Source organism: Arachis hypogaea, chromosome 2, assembly GCF_003086295.3.
Source record: "Arachis hypogaea cultivar Tifrunner chromosome 2, arahy.Tifrunner.gnm2.J5K5, whole genome shotgun sequence".
NCBI lineage: Eukaryota > Viridiplantae > Streptophyta > Magnoliopsida > Fabales > Fabaceae > Arachis > Arachis hypogaea.
Window position 1 is genome coordinate 56603530 of NC_092037.1, and position 23414 is coordinate 56626943.

Consider the following 23414-nt stretch of genomic DNA (forward strand, 5'->3'; position numbering starts at 1 on the left):
TACACACCCTCTCACACTCTCTCTTTTATCCCTTTGGCATGATCGTCTTTCTCACCACGTTTCACCCTCAAACTCTCTCTCCTCTCATGACGTACTCTCTCTATCTGACCCTCTTAGCTTTGTTGTTTTTATTTAATATCTAGCTAGTTTAAAGTATATGTAACTATATTAACGACAATATGCAAAAGTTATTTAAACATTTTCAATATTTTGTTGATTATAGTGTTGATTTCGTAGCATGATTGGTAATTTAAATATCTAACAAAAAGAGAAAAGTGTTATTTTCTGCGACCTTTTTTATATATAAAAAAGCTTATGTTCATACAACAAAAATACACTTAGAAAGAATTTTACTAAAATTTTCTTCTCTCTAATTACACAAAACAAATATTTAGTAATCTGTGGCGGTGAAACACCAGAAAATATCTCACAGGGTTTTCAAGTTGCAACTTAATCTAATCTCGTTATTAAATTTCATCCTGTGAAGTGATGTGCAATAATCATGTCGTAAAAAACTCTCGTCTTTTGATCAAAAGAATAACTGTTTAATCTTAGCTTAAACTTTCACACTTGAAATACTTTCTTCATTAACCGCAATGGAACTTATCTTCTCATCACCGTTATTATTGAGAGTTTGTTCCAGTCCTCATCATAAAATTTGGCCAATGAAGGAAGGAACAATTACTGGACCTATTTAGCTGATCTTGGTCGATTCGAAAGCGACGAACGCCGGCGATGCACAACTTCTTGTCGTCCCAATGGCACAACCGTTTCAAAAGCTTCTACAAGAAGTGCTACTCTTTTCTTTCGTTTTGCAGGAGTAGAAGGAGGCTGAGCAATTACCTTCTGAAGTGCATAATCAAGCATCCATTCCTCAGCATTCTTTTCCTCTTCTGTTATATGTCTTTCTATATCGACTCTTTCGGCTTTTACGCCTGCATCACAGGCCAAAGGTGTATCTCTGTATCTACGTCGGTTGAATTCTCTTGCCTCTTCTAATGCCTTCACAAACCTCTTAAAGAGGATTAACTTTTTCAGATTGCTCCATCCTTTTGGTGATTTTCTCTCTTCCTTTGTTGTGGAAATAGAATCACCTAACTTCACGCAAGTTTCTTCTTTTTTAGCAGTTTCTTCATTGGATATTGATGAGTTAATATTACTTTCTCCACTCTTATCTTCGACGACTTTATTCGAGATTGCAATTCCGACTTTATTCGTGGTTGCAATCCATTCAGAATTTAAGTGATTATTATCTTCAGAGACAACCTGTGCTTCAGTTTCTTGAGGCACAAGCATCTCATCAAATGCTTTTCGCACTGACTGCTGAAGTATGTACTTGTTGTGTTCATCATCGACGTCTAAATCTGTTTCCGTTTCGCAATAATCGGTTGTAGTATCGTTCACGGAATCCTCATTGTGTGCAATTCGGACTCTCTGAGATGCTTTCCTGGAAACAGGTCGTTGATTCTCCGATTTTGTTTTGGTGTTGTTTGGGTTCTTCAATGGACGCCTACTCCTCGGCGAGCACAACGGCGAATCGCCGTCGTGGTACCAGACATGAGCAGAGCAGTAAGCATATGAACACATCTTCATACTTGAAAACTCTTTGTTAGATTTAGTTCCTTGATCATGTGGAAAGTCATGGCCATCGCAGAAATGCGCTAGCTTGAGAGCTGAAGAACATGTGGCTTGATGCAACTTTGAATTTGCATCAAACTTTCTCCTCAATAATTCTGTGTCCGGGGATACGCTTCTGGTCAAGCTTCTCTTTAGTTTCAAGGATGATAATTTTAGCGCTGTCTGCCTTACGATTAATGTCGGTGATGAACTCTGCTCAAACAATGCAACATATGATCCTTTTAACATGTTATAAAATTATCAAACCATATAATACAAATGAGAATCAACAATACTCTTATTAAAATAAAACACTATTCCCTATTATTTATACATATATATTAGTTTATGTATTTTTTCAATAAATTGGTAAACTAATCGAACATTCTATGTTAGAGTAACTAAACATTTTTAAACTATGTCAAACTTTTTGTGAATACAACAATACATAATATATCATTTTATACTACTATATTTTTATATTTTTAATGAAGTTGATCATAAATTTGAATAAAATTTAATTATTTCTTTTTATAATATTAATTATGTTATTTATACAATTTGACTATATATTCCACTAATATATTTCTATACGAATAGTTGGTAGTTGATTTTTTGGATATATCTTGCAATATAGTTGAATAATAAAAACATACAGGATAAAAGAAATAATAGAAAAATACATTTAGTTTCTATAAAAATCAATTTGGTTATCCCGTGCACCAAAATTAATTGGATTAAAAGAAAAAAAAAAAAAGCAAACTTGCCTCAAAACCTTCGTTTGCATCTGAATCTTCAATTGGAGTTGATATTCCTGAAGTTTTTGCGCTAACAGGTTGAGATTTTCCTCTTCTAGGGAATGATTCTGTGTGTAACGACCTATGATTATTGGTGGACCTCACTTTCTTCAATTTCTTCCTGCATTCTAATAATCTTCCGTTGTATGGTGGCGGATAATCAGAATAAGAATCTTCTACTCCAGACATACTCTCCGCATATGAATAATCACTATAGTAAGACGGTTCATTCTCAAACTTGTGATCAAACATCTTTCAAACCCTGTTTATAACCTAAAACAATGGCATACACAGAAAATTTTAGAAGCCGTGTGCATTCAAAACAATATATGAAAATAGCAAACAAAATGTCATAAGTCATAATATTTAGGAGAATTATCTGGTACCTAAAATATTTATATCGAATTTGCCTAAAAGATGAAAAGTGAAAACGTGAGATCCATCTTTGTATTTGTGTCAGGCATTCTTGACATGATATCTTCGAGGAAAATAAAAAGCGGACAAAATTTTCAAGCACGTGATTTAATTGTATGATTGATACATGATGTTTTGGCTCCTTTAATTTGGGTCCTTCATGTTCATCCCATTATTTTATCTATATGCAAAAAGAAAAATAAATAAATAAAATATATTTTAGGAAAATGGCATAATCTTTACCTTATGGAGCTTAAACAGAGGTGCTGAAGAAAATTGCACAATGGAGATTCCCCAGGTGGATCTATAGTTGTCACCAATTTCTAAGATAGAAAGATGATTTTTTCCAAAATATAATGAATCAACTATTGTTCCATTGAATTGAAAGCGTGAAAGATTGAGGAATCTGAGGTGGTTCCTCCAGGTGCATGTGTAGGAGAATTTTGTTGACGATTTTGTAAGTCCATGTAATGTTTTTGTGTTTTGCTGTTAAACGCGGTAAGTTTCACATGTTACCGGTACCGTAAAAGTTAATCATAATACAGGCATGTTTGGTAATTAAGCATTTATAGAAACCTAAAAAAAAAAGGAACAAAGAAAAGAAAAAAAATGGAAAAGAAAAAAGAGGGCGTGTTTGGCAGTTTTGGTGTTAACAATTTAAACTTGCTTTGGTATTTTTGGTTTTCAGACGGGAGAATTAAACGGTGGCAAACTTGTAGTAACGTGATTTTACAATTTTCAACGCTGATTTCTATTCTCCTACACATGACTTTCATTTTTTTTTTTCCCTATTTTTGAGCTGTAATATCTATTCTTGATTCTCGATGTTACATATTAAACCTGTCAAAGAAAAGAAAAGATATTACAAATTCGCCAAAGGATTTTGAGGGTCAAGAAGGGGGGCTGATGAGTTATATGCTTTCCTCTTCGTATCTACTACTACTAATAATAATAATAATAATAATAATAATAAAGTTATGTATGTTATCATTAATCTCACCGATTAAATTTTTAAAGTGGTCTCCCAAATTCGACCCATGCATCAATTTAACTATTAAAATTCTAATTGCATTAATTTAAATTTTCAGATTGAACTCTGGTAACATACTAGTCTCTAAATCTATTTTCAGCATGTGTAAGTCAACAGCTAGACAGTTGATGTGACAACACTACTACCATAAAACATCATCACTCATCCCACATCATCATTATCCTCTTTCTCATTCTTATCTCCATCCTTCTCTCCCTCTTCTTCCCCTTCCCCCCCCTTCTCCCTTCACCACCTCTCCTTCTCCTTTCCACCCTCCACCATTTTCTACTACAAGTCACTCTACTATTAAACTATCCTTTCAGATCTTCTCCACTTTCACCGTCACAGCATCTGTCGCATTTAAGCTGAAAATTTCAACACAAATAGAAAGAAGCCATGAAGTCAAATTTACAATTTCACATTTTTAGAAAATCGTCTAAACCTCTATATTATTGCACTCAATGAAGTTACAGCTTACAAAAGAAGTCAAAATCAGAAAATAAAATCAAAAATTTTAGAATGCTGACACAAATTTACAATAAAAAAGACAAAAAATGAATGAATGAAATTGAGGTGATGAAGTGAGTGTTCGGAAGACCATGAAAGAAAAAGTGTCCTGAATGACGAGGTGATAATCGACGACTACAGTGAAGAATCGAGCATTGGGAGAGAAATAACAAGGACCCGTTTGCTTGTAAGATTCAGTGAATCTTATGAATTCGTCAATGAGGAACAATAAAGAACCAACTATTCCATAAAAAGAGAGAGATGGGGATAGTACAATTCTAAAAGCATAATTGTACCAATTGATTGCGATAGAAACTTAGAGCAGAACACTAAATTTGGATTTTAGAACACTCAGGTGTTGTGGTTGTAGAAGTAAAGGAAGAGAGGAGGAGATCGGAGGGGATAGTATGGTGACAGAGAGACTTACAGCAAGAAGTGGTGAATGGTAGGAAGGAGAGGGAGAGGGGAAGGAGAGGGAGAGGTGGTGGAGGGTGGGGGGAGAAAAGAAAGAGAAGGATGGAGATAGGGATGTGAAAGAGGAAGAGGATGATAATGATATAGGGTGAGTGATGATGCCACGTGGTAGTAGTGGTGCCACATCAGTAGTTCGCCTGTTAACTCACACCGAAAATAGGTTGAGGGACTAGTATATCGCCTAAAGGTTAATCTGGATGTTCAAATTAGTGCAATTGAAATTTCAGGGGTTAAATTAGTGCACAAGCTTAATCTGGAGGATCATTTTGAGGATTTAGTCGACCTATATCATACAGTGATATAAATACTACGTTTTTAATTCTCAGTATGTGTTCTTTGAATTTATTATTAAAATATTATTATTTTCAAATTATTTACTCAGTATTTATTAGCTTTTTGTATAGTTATAAAAATCGGTTGGACTGGCTGGTTCAATTGAAAAGTTGGCAAATTGGACTCCCAACCATTTTGATCCAGTTATAAGACTGTTTAAGGATGAGAATCGTTGAGAACTAGTCAAATCCGGTGAGAATCGATCAAAACTAGTCTAAGCGAACTATTTGAATAAAAATTTTAAAATTGATAAAGATGTGGTTCAATCCTAAGTCCTCCTTTTTATTGTATGCTCCCCTCGCCACTAAACTATGTTGTTCTTTGTTATTTTATATGCTAATTATTAGTTATATAGTAAAAACATATAATAATTTTGTTAGATATTATTTTAATTTTATACTCACTTATATTTAAATTAATTATATTTTTATTAAAATTTAATTTTAATGCATTATTAGTGTAAAGTAGTTTTACATGTGCATCTAATTACATAATGCCACATCAGTAAAAATAACTAACTTTTATGTTGGTCGTGTGAATGATCATCCAAAAGAACGGATGTGTAAAACGATTTACATTGTTAGTGCATCAAAATTAAACTCTTTTTATTATTCGTAATTATTAATATAAATGTTATTTAACATGTATAAATAAAAATATTAATTTTTTTTATTAATTACAATATAATTTTTTTTTATGATTATATAGTATTTATTAATATTATTTTTCAGTAAATATATACAGTGTATAACATTATAATAAATATAAATTAATTATTTAGTCATTAAAATAAAAAATAGTTACTTTAATATCAAAATAAAATTAAAAAATTAATAGTAATTTCTTAATGAAATCAAGCAGGATTCACAAAGAATAAAATAATGAACAAGTTTTCAGCTGATCTGATGAATTAAAAAACTTACAAAAAAGATAACTCAATCAATAGTGATTTCTTAAAGATTTTCAAAGACCTTAATGACGTATTAAATAAATTCAAGATTACATCAAAGAGTATACTAGTCAAGGAGAAAAAGCTTGGACAAGTAAAGGCAGATACTGTAAAAAATTGTAAGCAGACATATGCAGTTAAGACCAAATAAAAATGCATATGAACAAAAGAAAATGTTTGGAAAATAATCAAATTACTTTCCAAGAAAGAAATCGCAAACAAGAACTTCAAAGCACACCAAAAACGAACAAGTCATTTAACATTCGTAGAGTTCAAGACACCTAACCGAGTAACCTCGAGAATTAACACCTAACGTTCCCAAAAACCCACGATTTGCGTTACTTATAACTCGTATATCGTCTATGATAACCCATTAGTGCTTCCATATACATAATCCACTAGTGTTAAGTTGGCCAAACTTAATACCAGGAAGTATGTAATGCAAGACTAATGACAATAATCAATAGACCGTCATGTGCATAAAGCTCTAACTCTCATCATCAGGACAAGACTTACAACATGACAGACACTCAGAGTATGCAAATGAAGCATAGTCAGTCCATTCCTCAAGCTCTACAGGAAAGAGTGCTCTGATACCACAAACGTAACACCCTTACTACCAGAATGTCACGCTTTCGACTGTGCCACTCTGATGGCTCGGGTATTATGACGACTCTTAACATATTTAATACTAAGATAGGAGCTTAGCTAAAACTTAAAATCGTATAACCTTTCAAAAGACTTTTTAGTTGAAAACATAAATACATACTTACAAACTATATACAACACTTACAAAGAATATATATACATAATATTAACTTACTAGTATTACATAACACAAATTTCTATCCCTCTTACAAAATTTGTAAAGATAAAGGCGAGGAAAACATAATATTTAAAACAATACAAAATAGCATGTAAACAGAAAACAAAATAAACTCTTCATGAATTTTTCGTCCATATCCTGAAAAGAAAAAACCTGTAGGGGCGTGAGAACATCGTCCTCACTGGTTCTCACTATAGGGTTAAAGAATTGCTATAATAAGATACGTAAAATAAAACTGTGTTCAAGGTACAGTGATCGTTGCTCATCTTATGTATCCTTTCAAAAGCCAAAGGTTTATATTTAAAAATCCAAAATAATTTTTAAAAGAAAAATTAGTTAATTCTTCAAAATCCAAAGCCTTTTCCTTTCTTATAAAATCTTAAAAGTTTCCCTAGATAGTATGAATGAGCAACCTGTTCCAAGCATAGGTACATTAAGTCTATGCTGAACCAGTTTGATTTTTCATACTTTACTAAACCACCAACACGAACCAATGGCCTCCAATCCATCACATAATCAATCACGACCTCAGGTCTAAACATCTCAATCAACATCCAATTCACCATAATCCAACCAATTTCAGTCACAAATACAAGTAAAGAGGTTCAAACACAATCAAAGCAGTTACATCAAGTATAGTAATTAGCAGTTAAACATAATTATTCACATAGGTAAACCAATTACAATATGCACAACCCAAATAATGTCACATAGATGCATATGATGAATGCCTATCTTATTAGCTGCGATATCACATTGTCGGATCAACTGCCAACCCGACACATTCATATAGGAATGTCACTTTTGATCACATTTATAAATGGAAACCTCCTGGTATATAGTGCCCGACTCACTTTCTTTTTGATATAGAGTGGCCACTCTTATGACTGAAAGTATGTGAGTGGGACTTCTACCACAGCCCTCACACCTCAGCGTAAGAGGGATGAACCCCACGCCTTATGCCTATAACTCAGCATAAGTGGGATGAACCACTGCTCTTATGCTTACCAAACAATATCTCATCAACATCAGAACTCTCAGGATAAGTGGGCCGAAACCAGTCTTTATGCCTACAACTCAGTGCAAATGGGACAAAACCCGCCCTTATGCCTACCGTACAGCAACTTATCAATCTCAGTAATATTCACAATCAGTCAGGCTCAAATTATAATTGAATCATTCTTGACCTATTTACTTTCAATAACCAATGTATTCAGTTCACATCTTGCCAAGAATCACCTTTTTTTAAATCAAGTTTTTTTAAATGGAGTCTTTTGTGTAACATTTTTCCAAAATTTCTAAATAACCTCAAAAACCATATAAATTCTGAAATCTCTTCTAAGAGACTCAAATCATTCATTTCTAAATTAGGTGATGAGCAGATATTTTATACGCTTTTTGGCTTTCATATAGTTTTTAGCATGTTTTGTTTAAGTTTTATTAAGTTTTCATAGGTTTTAGAAAAAAAAATTCACATTTTTGGATTCTACTTTGATTTTGTGTGTTTTTATACAATTTCAGGTAATTTCTAGCTAAAATTGAGGAGTTGGAGCAAAAGTCTGACTCAGAGAGAGAGAAAGCACTGCAGATGCTATCCGGATTTGACCTCCTTGCACTCTAAAGAGCTTTTCTGGAGCTATAGAAGTCCAAATAGAGTGTTCTTAATGGCTATGAAAAGCTAACTTCTATAGCTTTCCAGAAATGTATAATAGGACATACTTTACTTTAGAATTGAAGGCCCAAAACAGGCGTCCAACGCCAGCCTCCTGTCCCACTCCAGGCGTCCAGCGCCCAAAGGAGGAGACCAGCATCCAAACACCCAAAGAGGACACCCTAGCCAGCGTTCAATACCCTAGAGGCCTCATAGCATATGGATCTCATCAAAGTTCAGCCCAAACACTCAACAAGTGGGCCCTAGAAGTGGATTTTAGCACTAAAAGACTGTTTTACCCATTCTTATGTAATCCTTAGTTATTAGTTTAGTATTTAAAGACTTTTACACGTTTTTTATCGGGATATTCTCGATTTTGGAGGACGCACACTTTACACATTTATCATTGTATTTTCTATTAGTATTAGTTCTAAACCTCCTATGTTAAGGGGAGGAGCTCTGCTGAGTTTTATAGATTAATAAAAGTATTATTGTTTCTCTTCAATTGGTGTTTGATGTTCTATTCTAAGATGTATCTTCGTTCTTCATCAATATGAATGCGTTGAACTGGCATAAGGTTATCACATTCAACATGGGTTTAGAGTGTGTCTTTCATCGGACAATGATGAACCACCAGCTTGATTATACATCTCTTAGACGGCTAATCCTCGACTTCGTTTGGGACTTCTCGAGACACCAGTTCAGCCGATGTACGTGGAGATTAGGGTCTCTGTGGTAGAGGCTAGAACCCAAAGGCGCAACATCCTCTGATCTGGAAGATTCGACCTTGTCTGTGGCATTTCGAGTAGGATCGCGAAAGAGAATGGACTGCAGGAGCTTCACCCTCAATCAGAATGGATCTGCACTAACCCTGGGGTTCCGATATGGAAGAGTATTGGCAGCTGCTCAAACCAGCGTCAATCACATACAGTCTACCATAAAAGAAATCATTCACAATTGAAGAAGACAGTAAGACCAGGGTTAATCTAGAATGACAAAGCATCTCCAAGCCTTAACCATCCTCTTATCACTGATTATAATCAAACCTAGTATTTCCATTTTTTATTCCTTTTATGCAATTAATTAAACAACCTACCAACATCTCCTACTCACCTGACTAAGATCTGAAAGATAACAATAGCTTGCTTCAAACCACAATCCTCGTGGGATCGACCCTGACTCGCTCAGGTATTACTTGGATGACCTAGTGTACTTGCTAGTTCAGTTGTACGAAGTGTGGAAATTTGTGCACCAAGTTTTTGGCGCCGTTGTCGGAGATTGTTCAAGTTTGGACAATTAATAGATTAACTTGTTCCTTAGATCAGGTATTGTCTTTAATTTTGTTAGAGTCTTTTATTTTATTTTTCTTTTTTTTTGAAAAATAAAAAAACTTTTTCAACAAAGAAACATCTTTTCTTTTCTTTGTTTAATCTCTTTCTTTCAAAAATAGTTTCTTTTATTTGATTCTTGTGTCAATCTTTAAGTTTGGTATCTTCTTGTGTCTTTTTTTAAATTTTCAAAAATTTTGTCTTTAGTTTTTGTTCATACCCTGGGTCGAGCTGTCCGACCCGGGATGTTCGACAGACAAAGCGACCGACCTCTTTAGGTCAGGACAACCCGGCCTCTTTCTTAAGAGCTCGGCCAAATCACCAGGAAAGCCCAAAGAAGGGCCCAAATAGAGGAACACACCCCAAATTCTAAGGCAGCCCAAGCCTACAAAGAGAAGGGCGGTTCCCTTGAAGATAAGATGACCTCACTTAAAGATAAAGATAAGATAGGATAACTAACTTATCTTATCCACAGAAGGTCACTCCTCACCATTATAAATACACTGGAGCACCCAGGTATAACTCATACTCTGATTCTACTCAATATCTGTTTAATACCCTTGCTAACTTAAGCATCGGAGTCCCTAGCAGGTACCCCCCACCCTTCGGTGACAAGGGATTAGCAGCATTCTCAATTCCACAAGTCGGACACACCAGATCTGGCCACTATACACCGGCCGAATGCATCGGTGATGAGCGGATAATTTGTATACTTTTTGGCATTGTTTTTAGTATGTTTTTGGTATGATATAGTTAGTTTTTAGTATATTTTTATTAGTTTTTAGTTAAAATTCACTTTTCTAGACTTTACTATGAGTTTGTGTGTTTTTCTGTGATTTCAAGTATTTTCTGGCTGAAATTGAGGGACCTGAGCAAAAATTTGATTCAGAGACCAAAAAGGACTGTAGATGCTGTTGGATTCTGACCTCCCTGCACTCGAAGTGGATTTTCTGGAGCTACAGAAGCCCAATTGGCGCGCTCTCAACGGCGTTGGAAAGTAGACATCCTGGGCTTTCCAGCAATATATGATAGTCCATACTTTGCCCAAGATTTGATGGCCCAAACCGGCGTTCAAAGTCACCTCAAGAAATCCCAGCGTTAAACGCTGGAACTGGCACCCAAATGGGAGTTAAACGCCCAAACTGGCACCAAAGCTGGCGTTTAACTCCAAGAGGAGTCTCTACACGAAAATGCTTCATTGCTCAGCCCAAGCACACACCAAGTGGGCCCGGAAGTGGATTTTTATGTCATTTACTCATTTCTGTACACCTTAGGCTACTAGTTCTTATAAGTAGGACCTTTTATTATTGTAAAAGAAGACTTTGGTAGCTATCTTCATTTTGTATGCTATCTTAGATCATTGGGAGGCTGGCCATTCGGCCATGCCTAGACCTCATGCTTATGTATTTTCAACGGTGGAGCTTCTACACACCATAGATTAAGGTGTGGAGCTCTGCTGTACCTCGAGTATTAATGCAATTACTATTGTTCTTCCATTCAATTCCGCTTGTTCTTTGTCCAAGATATCACTTGTTCTTCAACTTGATGAATGTGATGATCCGTGACACTCATCATCATTCTCACCCATGAACAAGGTGACTGACAACCACTCTTGTTCTACAAGCGTTCAAGGCTCTAGTGAATATCTCTTGGATTCCTGATTGCACGATGCATGGTTGATCGCCTGACAACCGAGTGCTCGTCTGACAAACGAGCCAATCATTCCGTGAGATCAGAGTCTTCGTGGTATAGGCGAGAACTGATGGCAGCATTCAAGAGAATCCGGAAGGTCTAACCTTGTCTGTGGTATTCTGAGTAGGATTCAATGATTGAATGACTGTGACGTGCTTCAAACTCCTGAGGGCGTGGCGTCAGTGACAGACGCAAAAGAATCACTGGATTCTATTCCGGCCTGATTGAGAACCGACAGATGAATTCCGCTATGCTGTGACAGAGCATATGCTATCGCTTTCACTGAGAGGATGGGAGGTAGCCACTGACAACGGTGAAACCCTTGCTTAAGCTTGCCATGGAAAGGAGTAAGAAGGATTGGATGAAGGCAGTAGGAAAGCAGAGAGACGGAAGGGAAGGCATCTTCATGCGCTTATCTGAAGTTCCTACCAATGAATTACATAAGTATCTCTATCTTTACCTTTGTGTTATTTTCGTTCATCACCATATACATTTGAGTTTGCCTGACTAAGATTTACAAGATGACCATAGCTTGCTTCAATACTAACAATCTCCGTGGGATCGACCCTTACTCGCGTAAGGTTTATTACTTGGACGACCCAGTGCACTTGCTGGTTAGTTGTGCGAAGTTGTGTAATGCCATGGTATTGAGCTACCACGTTCTTGGAGCCATTACCGGGGATTATGAGAGTTGTGAAAAAGTAATGTTCACAATTTCGCGCACCAAGTTTTTGGCGCCGTTGCCGGGGATTGTTCAAGTTTTGAGCAAGCTTTTGGTAACATCAGTGCCAAGATCCGGCAGCAACATCAAGTTTTTGGTGTTATTGCCAGGGATTGTTCAGGCTGGACCACTGACGGTTCATCTTGTTGCTTAGATTAGGTATTTATTTTTTTCGAAATTCTTAAAGATGAATTCTAGAGTTTCATGATGATTTGTTGAAATTTGGCTGGCTGAGAAGCCATGTCTAATCTCATTGGACCGAGGTTTCAACTTATCACCACAAGAGCTTGTTGATTTCTTATCAACCTTGCTTTTGGAGCAGTGATCTGCTAAGGCTTGGCTGGTCTTTGCCATGTCTAGTGTTTTGGACCGAAGCTTTCTTTGAAAGCTTGGCTGGCTGTGAAGCCATGTCTAATTCCTGGACCGGAGTCTTAGACTCACATTGCACTGATTCCTGGAATTCTCATTAAGAATTTTGATATCTTTTTCCACTTAATTTTCGAAAAACACAAAAAAAAAAATTTTACAAAATTATAAAATCCAAAAATACTTCTTGTTTGAGTCTAGTGTCTCATCATAAGTTTGATGTCAATTGCATGCATTCATGTGTCTAAGTGATCTTCAAGATGTTCTTGATGATTTACTTGCTCTGATCTTTGAATTCAATTTGACTTGATAGTTTTGTGTGTCTCATATGCATTTTCATTTTGTTAGAGTCAGTGGTATACAAACTGCTAAGTTTGGTGTCTTGCATGCATTGTTATTTGATTCTTGTTGCATTTTGGTTTGTCCTTATTATTAAAAATCCAAAAATATTTTTAATTTGTGTCTTTTCAAGTCAATAATACAGAGAATTGAAGATTCAGAACATACAGCAGAGGAATTGCACAGAAAAAGCTGGGCGTTCAAAACGCCCAGTGAAGAAGGACAGACTGGCGTTTAAACGCCAGCCAGGGTACCTGGTTGGGCGTTTAACGCCCAAAAGGGTAGCATTTTGGGCGTTAAACGCCAGAATGGATACCATTCTGGGCGTTTAACGCCAGGATGGCTAGAAGGGAAGATTTTGTTTTCAAATCAATTTTTTTCTAAGTTTTCAAAATCTTTTCAAAATCAAATCTTTTTCAAATCAATTTTCCAATCAAATCTTCTTCAAAACCAATTTCTTTCCATTTTTAAAGATACTTACTATCAATTAATGATTTGATTCAACATTTCAAGTATGTTACCTTTTCTGTTGAGAAAGGTTTAATGTTTGAATCATATCTTTTCTTGTTAGTCAAGTTTTTAATTTTCAAATCAAATCTTTTAAAATGTTTTTCAAATCATATCTTCTCAATCACATTTTTTAAAATCAATCATACCTTCTTAACCACATCTTTTTCAAAATAGCTTTCAATCAAATCTTTTTGATTTCTAATTTCAAAATCTTTTTCAAAAATCAATTGATTTCTTTTCCCTTTTCATTTTCGAAAATTAAGTAATGTTTTTCAAAAATGTTTTCAAAATTTTTCACTTAATTTTCGAAAATGACTCCCCTCCTTCTCACATCCTTCTATTTATGGACTAACACTATCCTTTAATGCAAAATTCGAACTCCATTCTCTCTGATAAGTTCGAATTTTCCACTTCTGTCTTCTACTCTTCTTTTCCTCTGACACCTAAAGGAATCTCTATACTGTGACATAGAGGATTCCACATTTTCTTGTTCTCTTCTCTTTCTTATGAGCAGGAGCAAAGACAAAGGCATTCTTGTTGAGGCTGATCCTGAACCTGAAAGGACCTTGAAGAGAAAGCTAAGAGAAGCCAAAGCACAACTCTCTTTAGAGCACCTGACCGAATTCTTCAAGGAAGAAGAACAAATGGCAGCCGAAAACAACAACAATGCCAACAATGCAAGGAAGGTGCTGGGTGACTTTACTGCACCTACTCCCGACTTCTATGGGAGAAGCATCTCTATCCCTGCCATTGGAGCAAACAACTTTGAGCTTAAGACTCAATTAGTTTCTCTAATGCAACAGAATTGCAAGTTCCATGGACTTCCACTGGAAGATCCTCATCAGTTTTTAGCTGAGTTCTTGCAAATCTGTGACACAGTCAAGACTAATGGGGTTGACCCTGAGGTCTACAGACTGATGCTATTCCCTTTTGCTGTAAGAGACAGAGCTAGAGCATGGTTGGATTCTCAACCTAAAGAAAGCCTGGACTCTTGGGAAAAGCTAGTCAATGCCTTCTTGGCAAAGTTCTTTCCATCTCAAAAATTGAGTAAGCTTAGAGTGGAAGTCCAAACCTTCAGACAGAAGGAAGGAGAATCCCTCTATGAAGCTTGGGAAAGATACAAACAATTAATCAGAAAGTGTCCCTCTGACATGCTTTCTGAATGGAGCATCATAGGTATTTTCTATGATGGTCTCTCTGAACTGTCCAAGATGTCCTTGGATAGCTCTTCTGGAGGATCTCTTCATCTGAAGAAGACGCCTACTGAAGCTCAAGAACTGATTGAAATGGTTGCAAATAACCAATTCATGTACACTTCTGAAAGAAATCCTGTGAACAATGGGACTAGTCAGAAGAAAGGAGTTCTTGAGATTGACACTCTAAATGCCATTTTGGCTCAGAACAAAATATTGACTCAACAAGTCAATATGATTTCTCAAAGTCTGTCTGGAATGCAAAATGCACCAAGCAGTACTAAGGAAGCTTCATCTGAGGAAGAAGCTTATGATCCTGAGAACCCTTCAATGGAAGAGGTGAATTACATGGGAGAACCCTATGGAAACACCTATAATCCCTCATGGAGGAATCATCCAAATCTTTCATGGAAGGATCAACAGAGACCTCAACAAGGTTTCAATAACAATAATGGTGGAAGAAACAGGTTTAGCAATAGCAAGCCTTTTCCATCATCTTCTCAGCAACAGACAGAGAGCTCTAAGCAGAATACCTCTGACTTAGCAACCATGGTCTCTGATCTAATCAAAACCACACAAAGTTTCATGACTGAAACTAGATCTTCCATTAGGAATTTGGAAGGACAAGTGGGTCAGCTGAGCAAGAAAATTACTGAACTCCCTCCAAGCACTCTCCCAAGCAATACTGAAGAAAATCCAAAAGGAGAGTGCAAAGCCATCAACTTGGCCAAATCCTGGGAGGAAGGAGAGGCAGTGAACGCCACTGAGGAAAGCCTCACTGGATGTCCACTGACCTCCAATGAGTTTCCCAATGAGGAAACATGGGAATCTGAGGCTCAAACTGAGACCATAGAGATTCCATTGAACTTACTTCTGCCATTCATGAGCTCTGATGAGTATTCTTCCTCTGAAGAGGATGAGTATGTCACTGAAGAGTAAGTTGCTAAATACCTTGGAGAAATCATGAAGTTAAATGACAAGTTATTTGGAAATGAGACTTGGGAGGATGAACCTCCTTTGCTCATCAAAGAACTGGATGACTTGTCTAGGCAGAAACTGCCTCAAAAGAGACAGGATCCTGGGAAGTTTTCTATACCTTGTACCATAGGCACCATGACCTTCAAGAAGGCCTTGTGTGACTTAGGGTCAAGTGTAAACCTCATGCCCCTCTCTGTAATGGAGAAATTAGGGATCTTTGAGGTGCAAGCTGCAAAAATCTCACTAGAGATGGCAGACAACTCAAGAAAACAAGCCTATGGACTTGTAGAGGATGTTCTAGTCAAAGTTAAAGACCATTACATCCCTACTGATTTCATAGTCCTAGAGACTGGGAAGTGCATGGATGAATCCATCATCCTTGGCAGACCCTTCCTAGCCACAGCAAAGGCTGTGATTGATGTTGATAGAGGAGAGTTGATCATTCAAGTGAATGAAGAATCCTTGGTGTTTAAAGCCCAAGGATATCCCTCTGTCATCATGGAGAGGAAGCATGAAGAGCTTCTCTCAAAACAGAGCCAAACAGAGCCCCCACAGTCAAACTCTAAGTTTGGTGTTGGGAGGCCACAGCCAAACTCTAAGTTTGGTGTTGAACCCCCACATTCAAACTCTAAAGTTTGGTGTTGGGAGGTTCCAACACGGTTTTGAGCATTTCTGAGACTCCATGAGAGTCCTCTGTCAAGCTAGTGACACTAAAGAAGCGCTTGTTGGGAGGCAACCCAATGTTTTATATTTAATTATTTTCTTTTGTTATTTTATCTTTTTTGTAGGTTGATGATCATAAGAAGTCACAAAAACAATAGAAAAAGCAAAAACAGAATGAAAAACAGGAAGAAAAATAGCACACCCTGGAGGAAGATGCTGCTGGCGTTCAAACGCCAGTAAGCCTAGCAGTTGGGCGTTTAACGCCCAGTCTGGCACCATTCTGGGCGTTTAACGCCAGAAAGGGGCACCAGACTGGCGTTAAATGCCAGGAAAGGGCAAGAACCTGGCGTTAAATGCCAGGAATGGGCACCAGCCCGGCGTTTAACGCCAGAATTGGCTCAAAACGTGAATTTTGATGCCATTTGGTGCAGGGATGACTTTTCCTTGACACCACAGGATCTGTGGACCCCACAGGACCCCACCACCACTCTCTCTCTTCTTCCCCCATTCACCAATCACCTCAACACCTCTTCCCCAAAAACCATTCACCTATCAAATCCCTTCTTTCTCTTCACCACTCACATCCATCCTTCATAAATCCCCACCAACCTCACCCTTCAAATTCAAACCACTTTCCCTCCCAAACCCACCCATAATGGCCAAACCACTACCCCCCTCTCTCCTATATATACCCTCCTTCAACCCTTCATTTTCACACAACCTAAACACCACTTCTCCCCCTCTTTGGCCGAACACACCACCATCTCCCTCTTCCTCATTTCTTCTTCTTCTACTCTCTTCTTTCTTCTTTTGCTCGAGGACGAGCAAACATTTTAAGTTTGGTGTGGTAAAAGCGTTGCTTTTTCGTTTTTCCATAACCATTATGGCATCCAAGGCCGGAGAAACCTCTAGAAAGAGGAAAGGGAAGGCAAAAGCTTCCACCTCCGAGTCATGGGAGATGGATAGGTTCATCTCAAGGGTGCATCAAGACCGCTTCTATGAAGTTGTGGCCTTGAAGAAGGTGATCCCCGAGGTCCCCTTTTCACTCAAAAAGGGTGAATATCCGAAGATCCGACATGAGATCCGAAGAAGAGGTTGGGAAGTTCTTACCAACCCCATTCAACAAGTCGGAATCTTGATGGTTCAAGAGTTCTATGCAAATGCATGGATCACCAAGAACCATGACCAAAGTGTGAACCCGAATCCAAAGAATTATCTTACTATGGTTCGGGGGAAATACTTGGATTTTAGTCCAGAAAGTGTGAGAGTGGCGTTCAACTTGCCTATGATGCAAGGAGATGAACATCCTTACACTAGAAGGGTCAACTTTGATCAAAGGTTGGACCAAGTCCTCACAGTCATATGTGAAGAGGGCGCCCAATGGAAGCAAGGTTCAAGGGGAAAGCCGGTTCAATTGAGAAGGCATGACCTCAAGCCCGTGGCTAGAGGATGGTTAGAGTTTATACAACGCTCAATCATTCCCACTAGCAACCGGTCCGAAGTTACCATAGACCGGGCTATCATGATCCATAGCATCATGATTGGAGAAGAAATAGAGGTTCATGAGGTTATAGCCCAAGAACTCTATAAGGTGGCGGACAAGTCCTCTACCTTGGCAAGGTTAGCCTTCCCTCATCTCATTTGTCACCTCTGTTATTCAGTTGGGGTTGACATAGAGGGAGACACCCCATTGAGGAGGACAAGCCCATCACTAAGAAGAGGATGGAGCACACAAGAGATCCCACTCATCATGAGATCCCTGAGATTCCTCAAGGGATGCACTTTCCTCCACAAAACTATTGGGAGCAATTAAACACCTCCCTAGGAGAGTTGAGTTCCAACATGGGACAACTAAGAGTGGAGCATCAAGAACACTCCATCATCCTTCATGAGATTAGAGAAGACCAAAGAATCATGAGGGAGGAGCAACAAAGACAAGGAAGAGACATTGAGGAGCTCAAGCACTCCATAGGATCTTCAAGAGCAAGAAAGAGCCGCCATCACTAAGGTGGACCCGTTCTTTGATTTCCTTGTTATTTGTTCTTCTGTTTTTCGAATTTTTAGTGCTTATGTTTATCCATGTTTGTGTCTTGTGATCATTAGTGTCTTAGTGTCTATGCCTTAAAGTTATGAATGTCCTATGAATCCATCACCTTTCTTAAATAAAAATGTGCTTAATTGAAAAAGGAAGAATTGCATGAATTTTGAATTTTATAACAGTTTAATTATTTTGATGTGGTGGTAATATTTTTGTTCTCTGAATGTATGCTTAAACAGTGCATATGTCTTTTGAATTTGTGGTTCATGAATGTTGGCTCTTGAAAGAATGATGAAAAAGGAGACATGTTACTGAGGATCTGAAAAATCATTAAAATGATTCTTGAAGCAAGAAAAAAGCTATTCAAAAAAAAAAAAAGAGAAAAATCGAAAAAAAATTGAAAAAAAAAAGAGAGAGAAAACGAAAAAAAAATATATAGAAATAAGAGTTGTGATCCAAGGCAAATAAGAGTGTGCTTAAGAACCCTGGACACCTCTAATTGGGGACTTTAGCAAAGCTGAGTCACAATCTGAAAAGGTTCACCCAATTATGTGTCTGTGGCATGTATGTATCCGGTGGTAATACTGGAAGACAGAGTGCTTTGGGCCACAGCCAAGACTCAATAAGTAGCTATGTTCAAGAATCATCATACTTTACTAGGAGAATCATTAACACTATCTGGATTCTAAGTTCCTAAAGAAGCCAACCATTCTGAATTTCAAAGGATAGAGTGAGATGCCAAACCTATTCAGAGGCAAAAAGCTTAAAGCCCCGCTCATCTAATTAATACTGATCTTCACAGATGTTTTTGGAATTCATTGCATATTCTCTTCTTTTTATCTTATTTGATTTTCAGTTGCTTGGGACAAGCAACAATTTAAGTTTGGTGTTGTGATGAGCGGATAATTTGTATACTTTTTGGCATTGTTTTTAGTATGTTTTTGGTATGATATAGTTAGTTTTTAGTATATTTTTATTAGTTTTTAGTTAAAATTCACTTTTCTGGACTTTACTATGAGTTTGTGTGTTTTTCTGTGATTTCAGGTATTTTCTGGCTGAAATTGAGGGACCTGAGCAAAAATCTGATTCAGAGACCAAAAAGGACTGCAGATGCTGTTGGATTCTGACCTCCCTGCACTCGAAGTGGATTTTCTGGAGCTACAGAAACCCAATTGGCGCGCTCTCAACGGCGTTGGAAAGTAGACATCCTGGGCTTTCCAGCAATATATGATAGTCCATACTTTGCCCAAGATTTGATGGCCCAAACCGGCGTTCAAAGTCACCTCAAGAAATCCCAGCGTTAAACGCTGGAACTGGCACCCAAATGGGAGTTAAACGCCCAAACTGGCACCAAAGCTGGCGTTTAACTCCAAGAGGAGTCTCTACACGAAAATGCTTCATTGCTCAGCCCAAGCACACACCAAGTGGGCCCGGAAGTGGATTTTTATGTCATTTACTCATTTCTGTACACCTTAGGCTACTAGTTCTTATAAGTAGGACCTTTTACTATTGTAAAAGAAGATAGAACGCCCATGGCGGACGACCATGACAACGACCACGATTCATGTTTGGAAGATAGAACGCCGCACAAGAACGTGGATGCTATACTCAAAGATACTCCGGAGTCCAACAGGGACAAAAATTCATCAAATCAGGGGTGATAGAGGCGCTTCAAGATCGATTAAAGCAACTTGAGAAAGAGGCCCAACATCAATGCAAAAAAGAAGAGGATCTATATCGGGAGATAAGGCGACGCCAAGAATTAGAAGATAAGCTTCTAAAACTCGAAGCCGATCTCAAAACGAAAGCTCCTCGATCCACTCCAGAGGATAACCCTCGCAAGGATCAAGATCCATTCACCAGGAAAATTATAAAGACCAAAATCCCAAAGGACTTCAAACTTCCGGATATGACTCTGTATGACGGCACCTCGGACCCCAACCATCATCTCAGTAATTTTAGAAGTAGAATGTACCTCACTGATGCCTCTGATGGTGTTTTTGTGGAAAAACGAATTTCCAACACACAAATCCAACCGGCAAGTATACCGGGTCGCATCAAGTAGTAATAACTCACAAGAGTGAGGTCGATCCCACAGGGATTGATGGATCAAGCAACTTTAGTGGGTGATTAGTTTAGTCAAGCTAACATTGAAGGGATATTGGATGAAATGTAGCCAACAGAATTATAAATGACAGGAAACTTAAAGTTGCAGAAAGTAAAATTGCATAAAACTTAAATAATAAGAATGTAAAATAGCTGAAACTTAAATTGCAAGAAAAGTAAATTGCATGAAAAGTAACGGGGCTGGGGTGCTGAAAATTAAAATTCAACAAGAAAATGTAAAGAGCAATGAAGTAGAGAGCTAGAATATGAAATGGGATGCAGCAGATTCCAAACAGAAAAGTAAAAATGCTGGAAGAATTAAAAATAGAAAGCAATGCTTAATTTGTAGCAAATTAAAAGTGATTGAAAATCTCAGGAGTGGAGGAGACTAGATAACAAGTCTAGATCTCAAATCCTTCCTTGATCCAACAAGAACAATTGCAAAAGAAATAAAGGAAAGCAAATTGCAGAAATCGCAGAAGAAGAAGAAATGAACAGAAAGTAGAATTCAATTATGCAGAAAATTAAAGAAGAGATCTCAAGGTGAGATTGAAACAGAAGTTCTTCAATTCTTCACCCAAGATCCAAAGAAAGAAAAGTAAAGAGTGCTCAAGCAGGAACCAGGAAGAAGAGAGATCAATTCCCCTTCCCCATTCTCTAAGAAATTCCAAAGTTCAAAATTAAAATGCAAGTAGAAAGGAAAATTCCAAAAAAAAAATGAAGTCTCGAGCTCTCCCCAAATTACATAAAACTAGCTCCTATTTATACACTTTCTATTCTTGGATTTTGGAATTTTGATGGGCTTTTGATTTGGTGAAGAAATGAATTAAATTGGAATTTTTTATCCAATTTTAGCCCATGAGAAAAGTGGCTTCCAGGAGGCTGCCCTGCCCTTGTGGAGGGCAGGGCAGGAATTGATGCGTGCGGCCTTGGTGCGAGCGTGGTGCGTTGGTGTGTGCTGCAGGATGCTGCCCTGTGATGCCTTGGTGCGCCAGTTTGGTCCGCTGGTCGTGCCACAACAAAATGCTGCCCTGCCCTCATGGAGGGCAGGGCAATGTTTCCAAAAATGAAGCTCCGCGTTCGAGACTTGGTGGATGCACACGCTACTTCTTTTCCTTGGTTTATTTTTGCTTATTTTTGCCCCTTAAAGATGCCTTTCGTTCCTGCCTCAATTGTATGCCAAATATGGATTCCTATATATCGTTGGAAAGCTCTGAATGTCAGCTTTCCAACGCAACTAGAAGCACATCAATTGGACGTCTGTAGCTCAAGTTATAGCCCTTTGAAGGAGGCATGGTCATGCTGTGAGCGCCCAGATTTTACCTTAGCGAAATTCTTGCTTCCAACCTCACTTTGCATCATGATTCTGCCCTGCCCTTGGCAAGAGCAGGGCAGTGTGTGCTGTTTGCCTATTCTTCATTAATTTGGTCATGGGCCACGCTTTTAAAAGCGTGGCCTAAGCCTCCAAAGTGTGCTCCAACTTCAAAGTGTGCTCCAAAGCTCTTTTTTCCTCTTTTTTTGTGCTTCTTTGCTTCTTTTTCTTCTTATTTCCTACAAGATTTATAAAATTAAAATATCAAGAAAATATATCATTTAAGTACAAAAGCATTCAATATTTAAGCACAATTCATCAATTTCTTGTATGAAAAATCATAGAAAAATAGGTATATGATGACATGTCATCAGCCTCGGATGCAGTTCTTACCAAAACAGCCATTAGATGGTTCGACAACCTACCTCCAAAGTCCATCTCGAGCTTCGACGACCTGGCTAAAAGACTCCTGGCCAAATTTTCCATACAGAAAGACAAGGCTAAACACGCACCCAGCCTACTAGGAATCAAGCAAGGAGATCGAGAGAGTCTTCGTAACTACATGGAAAGATTCAACAAAACATGCATGGACATAAAAAGTCTACCAACAGAAGCTGCCATTATGGGCCTCATAAATGGCCTACGAGAAGGACCGTTTAGCCAATCTATATCAAAGAAGTACCCTACATCCCTGGACGAAGTACAAGAATGGGCGCAGAAGTACATCAACATGGAGGAGAATTCTCGACTTGGGGAAGCCTCGAGGTTCGGCTCTGCCTACCGAGATAAAGATAAAGAATTCAAGAAAAAGGAAGATCGCTTCGGGGAGAAAATAAAAAAATATCATAACTACACCCCTCTCAGGGTATCCTTGGTAGATGTTTACAAAGAAGTTTGCCATACGAAAAAAACACCCCCAGCTCGGCCACTCAAAGACAAAAGAGGAGGAGGGAATCGGAACGAAAACTGTGAGTATCATCGAGTTCGAGGACATTCCACCAATGAATGCTTCAACTTGAAAAATGTCATAGAAAAATTAGTAAGAGAAGGAAAACTAGATCGGTTTTTGGCCAACCGAGACGAAGAGCCAAGAAAAAGAAGAAGGGATGAAGATATCGGACGGTCTGAACGATCACCTCGCACACAAGAGAGACACGTCCACGTGATACACGGTGGATTTGCGGGAGGAGAAATCTCCAAATCATCTCGCAAGCGACACCTCAAAGAAGTATACCATGTCGAAGGAAAGAAGGAGGCGCCAGACATCCCAGCAATCACGTTTACCAAAGAAGACGCATCTGGAATCATCTCGGGACACGACGACCCCATGGTCATCACTATCATACTGGCAAACGCCAACCTCCACCGTACATTAATTGACCAAGGAAGCTCTGCCGACATCTTATTCAAAACTGCCTTCGACAAGCTCGGCTTAGAAGAAAAAGAGCTAAGAGCATATCCGAACATCCTATTCGGACTTGGGGATACCCCAGTACAACCACTAGGATACGTATCGCTACATACAACCTTTGGAAAGGGGAACCAGTCCAGAACACTTAAGATAGACTAC

At 38.1% G+C, this 23414-nt stretch overlaps 1 protein-coding gene across 2 annotated transcripts; it reads right to left on the bottom strand.

Moving 5' to 3' along the window:
- Window positions 1–271: 271 nt before the first annotated feature.
- On the bottom strand, window positions 272–3605 carry LOC112744674 (uncharacterized). Of its 2 annotated transcripts, none has more exons than XM_025794376.3 (3): window positions 3072–3605; window positions 2385–2687; window positions 272–1830 (listed from the first exon to the last, which is right to left on the bottom strand). In XM_025794376.3, exons 2-3 carry the CDS (start codon window positions 2664–2666, stop codon window positions 691–693), a joined length of 1422 nt encoding a protein of 473 aa, XP_025650161.1. In that variant the 5' UTR covers window positions 2667–2687; window positions 3072–3605; the 3' UTR covers window positions 272–690. The 2 variants fall into 2 exon arrangements, with proteins under 2 accessions (XP_025650161.1, XP_072067540.1); XM_072211439.1 differs by lacking the exon at window positions 3072–3605 and adding an exon at window positions 2801–3054.
- Window positions 3606–23414: the final 19809 nt, after the last annotated feature.

Coding starts and splice junctions, on each gene's coding strand:
- LOC112744674 (XM_025794376.3), bottom strand. CDS start 2,666: ATGTTTGATCACAAGTTTGAGAATGAACCGTCTTACTATAGTGATTAT. Junction 1,831..2,384: donor ATGCAAACGAAGGTTTTGAG/GCAAGTTTGCTT, acceptor TTGTTTGAGCAG/AGTTCATCACCGACATTAAT.